We start from the raw sequence: 14,445 nt of genomic DNA, 5'->3' as shown, positions 1-14,445 counted from the left end.
ATCTGTTGCCCAGGCAACGCGTCTGCGTCCTCACTACCCTGTGACCTGCTAGGGGTTTGAGAGAGCAAGGAGACCACTCCGGTCGTCCTGTGCTGCGCCAGAGCTTTCGCTGCTAGCAGCGTTTCTGTCACAGATCCCAAGTCAGGGCTGGAGAGCTGGCTGGTGGTTCAGAGCCCTGGCTGTTCTTGCAGAGGACCCGGGTTCAGTTCCCAGCATGCACATGGCTGCTAACCATTCTAACTCGTTAGACCCTATTCTGGTCTCCACGGGGACTGCATGATATGGGTGCACCTACCTACATGCAGGCACTTATTTTTATGTGCACTTATACACATAAAAATAAATAGCTTTAGGGACTGGAGAGCTGGCTCAGCGGTTAAGAGCACTGGCTGCTCTTGCAGAGGACCGGGGTTCTGTTCCCAGCATCCACATGGCTGCTAACAACCATCCATAATTCCAGTTCCAGGGAATTCGACTCCCTCTTCTGGCCTTCATGGGCATTGCAGGACAAGGGTGCACTTACATACCTGCAGGCAGAACACTCATACACAAAATATTAAAATACTTAAGGAGGGCATGGTGGTGGTGGCACACATACCTTTAATTCCAGCACTCAGGAGGAGAGAGTCACTCTCACGTCTGCCTCCCCAGTGCTGGGATTCATGGTGTATGCCACCACACCCAGCTCATTGAGATCTTTTGTAGACCTAAATAATAAAACAAAACCACAAAGAACATTTCTTTATCTTGCTAGACACTTGAGTTCCTACAGTTTCCAATGGCTAGACATAGTTTGGGGTGGGGAGGCTATTTAACCCTCATTGCCCTGTGGAATTCATGCCATTATGGGCCTGTTTTACAGCTGGAGAACTGAGGCTTATGGCATTCAGTGTTTTTTGTTACTGACACTACAGGTGTGGCATATTTTGTGGTGTCAACATGTAGTAGGTGCTTAATAAATTCTTTGTAAGTAAAGAAATGAGCATTCTGGGGTGGAGCTGGGGCTTGGTAGGCAGAGAGCTCCTCCAGCACTCACGAGGCCCTGGGTTCCTGGGTTCATCCCCACCATCGCATAAACTAGGTGTGGTGAGACACACCTATCATCCCAGCACTCAGGAAGTTGTAGGATCTGGAGTTCAAGTTCATCCTTGGCTCCCTGGTGTGTTTGAGGAAATCCTGGGCTACAATGAGACCCTGTCATATAACAGAGCTATAAATTAATAGATAAAAATACTATAATACAAAGTTAAAAAAATCAATATAAAGAGCCAGAGAGGTGGCTCAGAAGGTAGGTAAGGTACTGTATAAAGTGGGTACAAAGTACTGTACAAGCCTGATGACCTGAGTTCCAATCCCTAGAACCTGCACAGAGGTGGAAGGAGACAGCCGTCCTCTGACCCTCCACACAAACTGTGGCATATATACACACGCACACACACACACCACACAAACAGTTTAAAGGCCGGGAAAACTGGCGCACTCAGGAGGCAGAGGCAGGTGGATCTCTGAGATAGAGGCCAGCGTGGGCCACAGCGGGTTCAATATTGGCTAGAACTACAGAGTGACTGTGTCTCAAAAAACAAAACAAGGAAAAACAAAGATAAAAATAGAGTAAGATATGGGGTTGAGGATTAATGATATGATCGGTTACATGAGGCCCAATCTCAAAACTAACATAAAATAATGAAATATATTACATAAAATATCAAAATTGTTAAAAAGCTAATAAAGTGAAAAATAAAAAATAAGGGTCTGCTCTTTCTGCAAGGCTTTAAATCCCACGCATCTTCGGGGCCTCGCCCCTTCTTCAGATTCTGCCCTTCCAAAGGCCTCTCCCCTCCCTTGTCCCTTCTCTAAGCCCCTATCGCCCCTCTCTAAGCACCACCCATCAATCCTGTTAGCCCCTCCCTTTGCTCCTCTCTAGGCTCCGCCCCGACGCTCCTCTCTAGACCCCGCCGTTCGCCTCTCACAGCCTGCTTCTCTCCTCTCGCCTCTCGCCTTTGACCTCCGGCACCCTCCGTCCCGCCCACTGGGCCCTAGGCCACGCCCCTCGTGTCTGTCCCGTTATCCAATCCCGTTAACTAGCTCCGTCCCAACCCCTCTTCTCATTGGTCCCCGCTCTTCTCTGTCCGCCGGCACGTGGTCCTGAGCGACAGCGCCTCGGACCCCTGGCGGCCAGTGGACGGGACTTCCGGCGGCACCGAACCCAATAAGTTCGGGCCGGCCGGCTGCCTGTGCGGACGCCTCCGCCCCTCCGGCGTCCGCCTCCCGCCCCCGGCTTTGCCTCCCGCCTCCCGCCGCCGCCGCCGCCGCCGCCGCTTCCCGCGGCCTGGGCCTCTGCAGCCAGCATGCCGCACGCCTTCAAGCCCGGGGACTTGGTGTTCGCCAAGATGAAGGGCTACCCGCACTGGCCGGCCCGGGTGAGGCCGCGCAGGGAGGCTGAGGAGGGGCCGAGGGGAGGCCGAGGAGGGGCCGAGGGGGGGCCGAGGGGTTGCTGAGGGGTTGCTGAGGAGGGTTTGGGGTTCAGAAGTAGCGAGGCTCTGGAAGGTGGAGTGTCTCCTTAGGGACCACAGTGGTTAGGGTCTGGACGCTCTAGGGTTAGGGTCTGGCCTGAGGGACTTGTGCTCTGCAGTCATGGGCTACCCCAGGGTTTGGGATATGGTGGTGTCCCCATCACCCACTAAGGGTGAGGTCGCATACACCAGGCCTCAGAAGTGGGTTTAGGGGCTTGTTAGGGTTAGTGGGTTCTGAGAGGAGCTGGGGACCCCAGAATTGGAACAGAGGGGCCAATCTCGCAGGAGTCTGTCCTTCAGGGGTTAGGCCAGGTCTCCCTCCAGGGGTCACACATGATCAGGCAAGGGAGCAGGCTGGGCCCCTGAAGCAGAGCATCTATCTCCACTCAAGGAGAGACTTGGGGCTAGAGGCTGGGAGAAGACTTTACAGGGATTTAAAGGGACTCAGTGGACTTTGGGGAACCCCTCTTGGAGGAAGCCCAGTCTGGGGGTGCAGGTGATTGAGTTCATAGGCCTGTCCAGGGACCCAAAGGCACCATCATTCCCAGATCTTAGGGTAGGAGCCACTGCAGGGCCCAGGTTGGTGGAATCCATGTGGTGGGACCAAAGGAATTTGGGGACATGCAGGTGGTGGCAGTTCAGGGAGTGCACAAGGCTGGTTGCACAGGGACACATTCCTGTCACCCATAGGTCTGGAGACAGAGGTTGCATTGAGGTTGAAGGAATTTGGGGTGCAGAAGGAAGAGCAGGCTGAATGGGAACCAGCACATGGAGTGGCTCCTGGGACTGGGACCAGAAGAGCTCTTGACTTCCTGGGACCTGGGACAGGCAGGAGGGGCAGTCAGCTGGTCCTCTGCATGACTGAGTTGAGAATGCTCAAGCTCCCTGCATCTCTGCCTCCCTATATCATCTCATCCCTTCATCCTGGGCCCTGGGGACCAAAGACTGAACAAGTAGTTCCAAACAGAAGTGAGGGAGGAGGAAACTAGGGAGCAGTTCAGGGAGGATGCAGCAGCTACCCAGGAGGAGGAGACGGGCATAGGACATCATCATCACAGGGCCCTGAGGACCCGTTCTAAGTGGGGAGACTGAGGAGAAACTTCATAGTGGCCTGGCCTCACTGGCCCAGCTCTGCTCTCTGTATAGCCCTGGCTCTGCCCTCCCCTTTCTGAGCCTTCTCCAGCTCCTGATTGGGAAAGAAGGGGCTGTCGTCTTCTGGGGAGGTGACTGGCAGCTTCAGGAGCCTGTGGGCCTGCAGGGAAAGGGTGGGACTTCCGGGATGCTCTGGGCCTGGCTCCTGCAGCCCCCCCAACCCCCACCCCGCCCTCTGCATCCCTGCAGCTGCCAGCTGCACCTCTGGGAAAAGGACCAGCCTGGCCCTTTTGCAGGAGGAGGGGCCCGTGGGGGAGTCCTGGGAATTCAGAGAAGCTAAACCAGGGTTCCCCCTCCTGGGAGCTTGAGGGGATCCTACTGAGCTGAACTCAGGTGAAGTGCCTGTCTCTGCACCAGCTTTCTTCCTGGTGGTGGTGGGGCAGACCACCATAGGTGGGGGACAGGTTAGTAGTGGGGTACACACAAGAGTGCAGGCTTTATAGCTGGGTGTGGTGGCGCACACCTTTAATCCAAGCATTTGGGAGGCAGAAACAGGCGGATCTCTGAGATTGTTACTAGCCTGGGCTACATAGTGAGTTCCAGGCTGCTGGGGCTACAGGGAGACCCTGTCTACCCTACCCCCAAAGAAAAATACGAAAACAATAATAACGTCAAGGGGCTGGGGAGGTGTCTTAGTGGCTAGAGTACTTACTGTCCTAAGATGTGGACCTGAGTTTGAATCTCCAGGCTTCTGTTTAGAAGGCACTCTGTCTCCCCACAGAGTGCCTTTCCCCTTGGTAACTGGGCTGGTTTCAGGGGGTCTTCCTGGGTCAGGTTGGAGGCTGCCTCCCACCCCGACCCTGAGTCTCTGCTGACCAGCTTGCCTGGCCTGTTGCCATAGATCGATGACATTGCCGACGGTGCAGTGAAGCCCCCACCCAACAAGTACCCTATCTTCTTCTTCGGAACACATGAGACGTAAGTGCCCCCACCAGACTATAGGTGACCCCTACCTACACGTGCTTCTTTCCCAGAAAGGGAGGGGTGTTGGGGTGTTGACTCCCCTGGACCCAGCCTGTGGTTCTTCCTCCAGAGCCTTCCTGGGACCCAAGGACTTGTTCCCCTATGACAAGTGTAAAGACAAGTACGGGAAGCCCAACAAAAGGAAAGGATTCAACGAGGGGCTCTGGGAGATCCAGAACAATCCCCACGCCAGCTACAGTGCCCCTCCGGTGAGCGTGTGGGCAAGTGGCGGGGGTCACAGGGTCCCCAACTCGGGGGCTGTGCTCTGGGAAAAGAGGCTTTGGGGCCAAGTCCTCCTTCAGCTCTGTGACCATTTCAGGCCGGGTGCTGATAGCTGAGTGACCATCAGCAGGTCTTACAGATGCTGTCTTAAGGTAAAGACTATCTTTAAGTGACACCATGCTCTGTCTCCATTGCTGCTCCACTGAGGAGTTTGTGAAGAAGGCAATAGTTTGTAAACGCCAGAATTCTCTCTCGGTCACAAGGGAGAAATCATGCCAAACCACAGAGACAATATCTCAGTGGCAGTCTGGAAATTTCTGGGGAAGGAAGGGATTTAGAAAAGTTGGAATGAGGGGCAGGCAAGAGGGCTCAGCAGGGGGAGGGGCTTACCACCAACCTGACCATCCAAGTTCAATCCCCAAGACCTAGGGAAATAAAGTACGTATAATTTTTTAAATTTTTTTTTTTTTGCCTTTTTTGAGACAGGGTCTCCCTGTAGCCCCAGCTGGCCTGGAACTCACTGTGTGGACCAGACTGGCCTTGAGCTCACAAAGATCCACCTGCCTCTGCCTCCTAAATGCTGAGATTAAATGAGTGTACTACCACACCTGGCCGGTAGATATAATTAAAAATTTTCTAAGTTGAAAGGAAACTTATAACCGGCCAGTGGAGGGCTGGAGAGGGGTGCCCTGCAAGTGTATTGTGGGGTGAGATAGGAATGCAGGGAGTGGGCTAGGATCCTCCACTCTGCCCTAAGTGTTGCTTTTGAGGTTTTTTTTTCCTTTGCACATGTACAGAGGCTGGGGGTTGAGGTCAGTGTGTGAGGCAGGAATCCTGGAGGAACTCAAAGCTTGCCAATTGGCTGTTGTAACTCTGGGGACCCTATCTCTGCCTCTCATGCACCTGGCTTAACAGTGGGCTGCCTTCTTTGTGGGGGTGCTGGGCACTCCGAACTCTGGTCCTCAGGTTTATGTAGTGGTGGGTGCTTTACCTGCTGAGCCATCTCCCCAGCCGCTGCCTTTGAGGTTTCTATGAGGGGATGGGTAGTGGGGGCTTAGGAGGGTGGGCACTAAGTCGGGGGATGAGGGAGGGAGTGATCACTTATTTTTAAATATTTTGTTATTTGTATTTTACATGTATGAGTGTTTTACCTGCATGTATGTGACTGCACCTGTGCATGTAATGCCCGGGGAGGCCAGAAGAGGGCATCAGATCTCCTGGAACTGGAGTTGCAGACAGTTGTTAGCTGCCATGTAGGTGCTGGGAACTGAACCCAGGTCTTCTGCAGGAGCAGCCAGTGCTGTGAACCCCTGAGCTGGGCTGCCCTCAAGGGAACGGACACTATGCCAGCACTGGGCAGCATATGCTCCAGATGCTGCAGGTCACAGTGACTGAGATTTAGGACATGGGGTTACCATCCCAGATGTACCCTTGAGGGGTGCACACATTCAGTGAGCCTGCCTGGTGGGCAGGCCCGTGTCCCCATACTTGGAGACACTGAGGCAGGAGAGTTGTGAGATTAAAGTCCAGCCTGAGCTACATAGGCACTTTGTCTCAGGGAAAGCAGAAGAGAAAAGAAAAGTAGCGTCACCATGGCCCCGCCACCCCAGCCATGGTGCTGCCCCGTTTGATAAGACACAGGCTTGCTGAGAGCTTCATGGGAAGCTCAGCAATCTCTTTGGTCCCTGAAACCTTTAGCTTATTTTTATATCTGAGGCAGGAATCCAGACTTGAAATTCCGGACGTGGGAAGGCTGTGTGAGGTGCCATCTCCCTTCCTCTTTACTTTGTTTCCTGTTCTGTATGAGTGGCTCAGGGCCTACATCCCTGTGGGTCCCTCCACAGCATGAAGCACAGCCAGTGGCAGCTCTGGTACCTTACGCATGTCTCTGTGAGTGTGTGCACGTGTGTGTGCACACATGGGCTTGTATATGCACAGATTAGAGCAGGCCGTGGGTGTTGCGTGTCTTCTGTAACTCTCATTACCTTGAGACAGAGTCTCACTGAACCAGAAGCTCACCGTATGGGCTGGGCTAGCTGGCCAGCCGGACTCCTGGGGTCAAGGCCACACAGCCACATGGCTTTGGTCTTCTTGAGACAGGATCTCCCTGTAGCCCCAGCTGGCCTGGAACTCGCAATGTAGACTAGGCTGGCCTCAATCTCACAGAGATCCCATCTGCCTCTACCCTCTGAGTGCTAGGATCAAACATGTGCCACCACACCTAGCCCCCAATTTAAAAAAATACATATTTTTATGTCATGTGTATGAGTGTTATGCCTGCATGTAGGTAAGTGCACCTGTGTTGTGCAGTACCCAGCGGAGGACAGAAGAGGCCGTCAGATCCCCTGGAACTGGTGCTGGGATTCAAACCCAGGTCTTCTGCCAGAACAACCAGTGTTCTTAACCGCTGAGCCATCTCTCCAACCATTTTTTTTTTTTTTTGAGACAGCGTTTCCCTGTAGCTCCAGCTGGCCTGGAACTCACTATGTAGACCAGGCTGGCCCTGAACTCACAGAGATCTGCCCTCCTTCCCAAGTGCTGGGATGAAAGGTGTGCGCCACCATGCCCAGTCAAGCAGCAGTTATGTTTATGTTTGAAATGGGGTCTCACAATGTAGCTGGCCTGGAGTGCACCATCCTCCCGCTTCAGCTGGGATGCCAGGTATGTGCCACTGTGCTTGGCCATGAGAAGTGATGTTGTTGGTGTTGTGTTGGAAACAGGGTCTTATGTAGCCCAGGCTGGCCTGGGTTTGCTCCTCTGCCTCCACGCACAAGGTCTAGGCTTATATAGTTCACACCACTGTACTCAGCAGTGGGGAACAATTGCTTTAAATCTGTGTGTTCTCTGTGCACATGCATGACACCCATGTCACTGTGCAAGTGTTGCTGTGAGGACAGCAGCACCGCCCTTCACGTAGGTTCAGGGGACTCGAGCTGGAACGGGGAGCTTTTTACCATTAAGTCATGTCTCCAACTCATGGGGCGACCCACTGATCAGCGTCTGTGTCTAGTGGCCCCGACTCCACGGCCAGAGCAGGACTGGGTTTTTGTTGCTGTCACTCTTGTTTATCTGTGTCCCTGAACTGTGGCTGAACTGAGGTAGCTGCACCTTATCTTGCAGGAGTTAGAACCTGGTCTGCTGCTGACAGTGCTGTGCAGCCTGTGTTGCCCTTCGCACTCCGATAGCCCACTCTAAGCCCTGTGTAGACGGTGTTCTCGAAGTTCTGCCTCCATTGACTGTGGCTTGTCCTACTTTACTTAAGTACCCCCGAGGTTACAGTCTTGTCACCGAGGGTCCCTGACCACGACGGCACTAGGGAGACAGACATGCTTGGCAGTGCCGCTCCTGGGTGTCATTTGCTTAGTGCAGTAATTAATTTGCCCAGGTCTCAGCTGTACAGGGCCAGCCTTAGCTCAGGAAGAATGGAGGAGGAAGGATAGAAGGGCACTTGGGTGCTCCCCCTACTTTTGTTGTTGGGTTGTTTTTTTTTTTTTTGTCTTTTTTTGAGACAGGGTCTCCCTGTAGCCCCAGATGTCCTGGAACTCACTATGTAGACCAGGCTGGCCTTGAACTCACAGAGATCCTCCTGCCTCTGCCTCCAGAGTGCTGGGATTAAAGGGGTATGCCACCACGCCCGGCTACCATGTTGCCCTCTGGAGCCTGCATCCTCCAGTTTCCTGTCCATCTGAATCCCTCTGTTTTGACAAGGAGTCCCACACTACGTGGCCTTCTGTGTCTGGCTTTCTCACTGAGCAGGACAGTTGTGAGGTTGGTCATTCTTGTAGCTCCTTTTTCTAAATACTGTGTAGCCCAGGCTGGCTTTGATCCTCCTACTTCCATCTCCCAGGTGTTGGGATTTCAGGCCTGGAAGCCATTCCTTTTTTATGGTTTAATAATATATCCGCTCTCTAGCTTTACCACATCTTGTTGACATGTTAGTTGGTCAAATTTCACAGCTGCGTGTGGCACAGTTGGGTGTCATTGAACACCTCTTCCATGATTGTTGTAACTGCTTCACCTGCTTGTCCCCGTTAGACTATGAGTTCCCTAAGGGCAGGAACTCAGCCATAGTACTGTCTAGTCCCAATGTCCAGCCAGGATCGAGTGCACAGTTGTCTTCTGTGAGGTCTATAGAGAGAGCAGACAGCAGTTCAGTAGTGGAGCCAGCTGAGGCCCCGTGTCCCATCCCCAATAGCACACAATGAAGCAGAGGTCTGGAGAGCTGGCTGCTCTTGCAGGGGACCCAGGTTTGGATCCCAGCACCTGCACACTGCTAAAAAAAAGTCTGTAACAAGCCGGGCGTGGTGGCGCATGCCTTTAATCCCAGCACTCGGGAGGCAGAGGCAGGCACTGTGAGTTCAAGGACAGCCTGGTCTATATAGTTCCAAGACAGCTGGGGCTACAGGGAGACCCTGTCTCAAAAAGACACACCCCCCCCAAAAAAAAGTCTGTAACTCCAGTTCCAGGGGATTCGACGCCCTTTTCTGTCCTCTACAGCATTACACAACATGGGTGCACTTACATACATGCAGGTAATATACTTCTACACATAAAAATAAAATATTTTAAAAACTGAACCAAAGCCTCCCACCATGTCCCAATCACGGCCCTATGTAAGTGCTTCTCATGCCAGCTCTGCTCCATCCGCATCACCCCAGGAGGCCACAGCTGCCCCCCAACCCCCATCCCTGTCCAGGTGGAAACCTAGGCCCCAAGCTCAGGCTTGGCTGGCATCTGCCACCCAGCTCTTTGCTGCATGCCCACTGTGTCTTCACCTCCAGCCCCACTTCCCATGCCAAGCATCCTGCCACCAGCCACCCCAGACACAGCAATGGTGACACAGTCTCCCCTACCAGCCGGTGAGCTCCTCTGACAGCGAGGCCCCTGAAGCTGACCCAGCGGGCACCAGTGACGGGGACAAGGACGAGGGAACCCGGGGGGTCATGACTGTGACAGCTGTGACCACCACAGCCACCAGCGACAGGATGGACAGTGATTCAGACTCTGACAAGAGCAGTGACCACAGTGGCCTGAAGCGGAAGACGCCAGCTCTGAAGGTACTTGGGAGGAAGATCCTGTTAGTGTGCCCTCTCCCCTGTCCCTGTCCCCCATCTCTGTCCCTGTTCCATGTGTGCATTGCTTTCATTCTGGCTCTGATATGGACCCTCACTACAGCCTAGGCTGGCTTCAAACTCGCTATCTTGCTTGGACAGTGAAAGGATAGGGTTCTGGTGGCACAGTAGTTTTTCTCTTGTGGCTTTGCCTATGCCTATCCTGCCCTTTCCTGTCCTGAGTGGTCCTGGGTCACCATGTGGTGCTTCCTACCTATGGCTCAGCTCTGGCCTCCTGGTTCTGTACTGGCTGCCAAGAGCCTCAGCTCGTGGTGTCCTTCTGTGTGGGCTCTGGTGCCTGTGGTCCCTGCTGGCCACTGAAGCAGGGTGGCCGACAGTAGCAGGGAAAGACTGCCAAGCCCCGCGGTACCTGGGGCTCCAGGAGCTCACGGTGTTTAGGTGGATCTGAAAGGATCTAGAACCTGCAGAAACCATGCAGAGAGCATGTGTGTGCATGCAGGTGGGTGTAAGTGATATTGTTGATGCAAAACTCACGACAAAGCAGGCCTTAAGCTCGGTGTGCACTGTCTGTGTCCAGAACCTTCCATTTCCCACACCACAGCTCTGTCCTCTTCTGTGCTGTTCTCCACGCACACTCTCCCACTTCCTGTCTGTTGCTCTGCCAACTCTGGGGAACCCCTGGGATGGGACCTGCAATGTGTGTCCCCGAGGTTCAGACCCCTCTCAGAGCCCACAGCAGTCATGCATGCCTGTGACCCCTTTGAACTTCTTCTCAGTGTACTGAGGCAGGAGGGCAGTGAGTCCCTGAGTGTGGCCGTCCCTCCCTTCCAGATGTCTGTATCCAAACGGGTGCGTAAAGCCTCCAGTGACCTGGATGAGGCTAGCGCGTCGCCATCGGACTCAGAGAGCTCAGAGTCGGGGAAGACCAGCGACCAGGTGAGCCGCCTCAGCTCCCGAGGGCCCAGCACCCCCAACACTGCTGACACCCCATCTCTCCACCCAGGACTTCACCCCCGAGAAGAAGACAGTGGTGCGGCCGCGTCGGGCTCCCCCAGGAGGTCGGAAGAAGAAGGTAAGGGCGTGCAGGCCAGGCATTGTATGGCAGTGATGTGGGCCTTGGGCGCTAACTTGGGGTGCCCAGGTGTGTGCTGCTGCTCCCTAGGACCCTGCTGCCAAAATGTGAGTAGAGCTGTGGTGTTTGTGTGTCCCATGTGTGCAAGGACCTCTGTGTGTGTGGGGGTGGGGGCTATGAGGACCTGTGTGCATGGTCTATGTGTGTGCACAAACATGTGCAGCAGCTGTGGCGTGTGTGTGCGCGCTATAAGGCCAACTGGACAAGAAGACGAGACTGCCTTGATCCGTGTGGCTCCCTGAGGCCTCCGTGGCTCCTCATGCCCGCTGGCCCTGCCGTCCACAGAAGGTGCCATCAGCCTCAGATTCGGACTCCAAAGCAGATTCAGACAGAGTGCAGGAGGCTCCTGCCACAGCGACCAGGTCGCCTTCCCCATCGTCATCATCATCGTCCTCCTCTGACTCAGACATGTCGGTCAAGAAGCCTCAGCGTGGCAGGAAGCCAGGTAGGGCCGGCCGCACCCATGGCAGGGAGGCCCTGGAGGCCTCAGCTGACGTGGCCCCTGGTTTTCGCAGCCGAGAAGCCACCCCCCAAACCCCGAGGACGCAAACCAAAACCTGAGCGGCCACCATCCACCTCCAGCAGTGACAGGTGGGTATTGTGCCAAGAGGGGGGAGCAGGGTGCACAGTGCCGGGTGCTCTGATGGCCGCTGCCCTGCAGTGACAGCGACGAGGTGGATCGCATCAGCGAGTGGAAGCGGCGAGATGAGGAGCGGCGTCGGGAGCTGGAGGCACGGAGGCGGAGGGAGCAGGAGGAGGAGCTGCGGAGGCTGCGAGAGCAGGAGCGTGAGGAGAAGGAGCAGCGGCGGGAGCAGCGTGGGGAGGCCGATCGTGGCAGCAGTGATGAGCTTCAGGAAGATGATGAGCCTGTGAGGAAGCGAGGCCGCAAGGCCCGGGGCCGGGCACCGTCCTCCTCTGACTCAGAGCCAGATGAGCTGGAGCGAGAGGTACATATTTGTCATGTGGTTGGCTGTCCATCCCCTCCCCTTCTGTGTTGTCTGTGTGCCTTGCCTATTAGGTGCACTGGGGTCAGTGACCCTAAGCCCCTGATTTTGAGGATGTGTACAGCCCGTGTGTGGGGACCTCATGTGGGACCTGGACCACCCAGCCTCCGCACCACCTGGTGGGTGTGTCACAGGGTCAGGACAATCAGCTGCTGCCCCGGCCCTGTGTTGCATCCACTCTAGGGGAAGAAGTCAGCCAGGAAGGCCCAGCTACAGGGCACGGAGTCCCTGAGGAAGTCAGGCCAGAAGGAGAAGAGAGCACGGCTGGAGGAGAAGCCACGAGCCAGGTCAGCACCCCCTCACACCTGTCCCGGGCCCTGGTCCCTTAACCTCTGTCCTTTCTCTGTTCCCAAGAGCCAGCCCATAGCTGCGTGGCTGGCATGGGGCAGCCAGCATCTGTCTACCAGGTCTCAGGTCTCCCTAAGGGCCTGACCGACGGGCACCTCTCCACAGGCCCATGAAGGTGGAGGGGACCCGGAAGCGCTCAGACGGTTTCTCACTGGACAGAAAGGATGAGAAGAAGAAAGGTGAGGCTGGTGGCCCCCTGGGAGGGGCAGCTCCAGGCTGAGCTACAAGGCAGCTGTGCAGGTGCAGCATGCCACTCAGCCCTCTGTCTCCTGTCCAGAACCTTCCGTGGAGGAGAAACTGCAGAAACTGCACAGTGAGGTCAAGTTTGCCCTAAAGGTGGACAGCCCGGTAAGCTGCCCCTCTGCCACCATGGCCAGCCCTTTCCGTGGGCGGTGGATCTCCTGCCTGCACAGGCACCTCACAAGTGGGGAGCCTGAGGCAGACCCCTCTAGGGTGTTATTTCTCAGGTCCCCGACTGGTGGCTGCACCCATGCTGGGTCCCTGCTGGATCAGCAGATGACCAGGACAGCTGCCCACTGTGTCCCTGCTCCACAGGACGTGAAGCGCTGTCTGAGTGCACTGGAAGAGCTGGGCACGCTCCAGGTGACATCCCAGATTCTGCAGAAGAACACAGACGTAGTGGCCACCCTCAAGAAGGTATGGACTGGGCGGAGGAGGTGCTGGAGCGGGCAGGAGGGAGGTGTCAGGCAGCCGCAGCCCTGGCTGAGAAGTATTGGGTGGCAGATCCGCCGGTACAAGGCCAACAAGGATGTGATGGAGAAGGCAGCTGAGGTGTACACACGCCTCAAGTCGCGGGTGCTGGGACCGAAGAGCGAGGCGCTGCAGAAGGCCAGCAAACCCGGGGCAGAGAAAGAGTGTGCTGAGGGTGAGAAGGTGGAGGAGCAGCCGGAGCAGGCACCCAAGGAGCGGGAGGACGAACCAAGCACTGGTGAGCACTACCCAGGGCTGCTTGTGGCATCACAGTGGCTCACCAGACCCAGGCACAGGGCTGTGGGGTGCAGGGGGTCTGCAACGGCACCCATGCCGCCTTCACACACCTGTGCTGCTCCTGAGTCTGGCAGCAGCTGTATATAAATACACAACCAGCACCCTGGAGGCTGACTGTCCCAGAGCCCGCCACCCTAGCAGGGCTTGATGGGTCTCTAGGAGAGGCATGGTGTGCTCATGTCCTCTGTTCCCCACCCAGGCCTCTCGGCACCTGTGAACGGCGAGTCTGCATCCCAAAAGGAGGACAGCACAGAGGACAGGGAGCAGGACGATGCACAGGACTCAGAGGAGGGTGTGCGGGGTGGCTCCTCAGAAGACCTGCACGAGTGAGTGTCCCTGCACATGGACACCTGGTGGTCATGGGAAGGGCACAGCACAGTCCCTCTGCACCAACCCCTCACACTGTTGTCACATTTGGGCTGCCACTACCCTAAACTGGGGCCACATTAGTGGTCCTGGGCTCGGAGCTCCCGGCACCCTGGCCAGGAACTTCTTGCTGATCACCAGGAGTAGCCCAGTGGCCGTCACAGGCCCCGGCCATGTCGCAGAGCCATGCTGAGTATATGGACTTAGTGTGGCTGGTGAGGGCTGGGTGGGCATCACTTGCTCTGGGAGCTGTGCTTGGTGTGGGGAGGGCAAGAGGCCGTGCCAGCAGGTGCCAGCAGCCAGAGCTCCAGGCAGCATCCTCACCTGCCTTCGCTATGCCCGCAGCAGCCCACGGGAGGGCTCCAACCCCGCCAGGCCTGGGAATGAGCGGCAAGAGCGTGACAGGGTGCGGCTGGCCTCCGAGTCCCCAGAGGAGGACAGCTAAGCCCACGGGCGGGCTGTCCCACCAAGCACACCCCCCGGAGCCTGCTGTTTGCGTTCGTGGCCTCGGGGTTTTTCCGCCTAGTTTCTGTGATTTATGATTGACACAAAATGGCTATAAAGGGTTTTGTAATGAAAAAAATAGCTTTTATTGGTGTGGTGTCCTGAGGGCAGGTGCGGCTGGGTGGGGCCTGAGGGGATATAGTGCCAAGCCAGGACCACGA

The 14,445-nt window shown here is 55.8% G+C and overlaps 1 protein-coding gene across 2 annotated transcripts; it reads left to right on the top strand.

The window, feature by feature from the left end:
- The first annotated feature begins 2,265 nt into the window (after positions 1-2,265).
- Positions 2,266-14,365, top strand: Hdgfl2 (HDGF like 2). Of its 2 annotated transcripts, none has more exons than XM_008836987.3 (16): positions 2,266-2,420; positions 4,507-4,583; positions 4,699-4,837; positions 9,707-9,907; positions 10,754-10,858; positions 10,926-10,994; positions 11,340-11,499; positions 11,570-11,645; positions 11,716-12,001; positions 12,242-12,345; positions 12,512-12,585; positions 12,684-12,754; positions 12,962-13,063; positions 13,151-13,355; positions 13,614-13,740; positions 14,129-14,365. In XM_008836987.3, the coding sequence occupies exons 1-16, from the start codon at positions 2,349-2,351 to the stop codon at positions 14,223-14,225; spliced, it is 1,965 nt and encodes a 654-aa protein (XP_008835209.1). In that variant the 5' UTR covers positions 2,266-2,348; the 3' UTR covers positions 14,226-14,365. The 2 variants fall into 2 exon arrangements, with proteins under 2 accessions (XP_008835209.1, XP_008835208.1); XM_008836986.3 differs by having other exon boundaries at positions 14,126-14,363.
- Positions 14,366-14,445: the final 80 nt, after the last annotated feature.

The sequence above is a fragment of the Nannospalax galili genome, unplaced genomic scaffold (assembly GCF_000622305.1).
Source record: "Nannospalax galili isolate Female #2095 unplaced genomic scaffold, S.galili_v1.0 scaffold77, whole genome shotgun sequence".
NCBI classification, from domain to species: Eukaryota; Metazoa; Chordata; class Mammalia; order Rodentia; family Spalacidae; genus Nannospalax; species Nannospalax galili.
This window is presented reverse-complemented; position numbering and strand designations above follow the sequence as displayed.

Excerpts from the sequence above, each read along its gene's own strand:
- Hdgfl2 (XM_008836986.3), top strand. The coding sequence starts at position 2,349 with ATGCCGCACGCCTTCAAGCCCGGGGACTTGGTGTTCGCCAAGATGAAG. Across the intron at positions 4,838-9,706 it reads CCAGCTACAGTGCCCCTCCG|CCGGTGAGCTCCTCTGACAG; the intron begins GTGAGCGTGTGG and ends CTCCCCTACCAG. Across the intron at positions 12,586-12,683 it reads AAAGGATGAGAAGAAGAAAG|AACCTTCCGTGGAGGAGAAA; the intron begins GTGAGGCTGGTG and ends TCTCCTGTCCAG.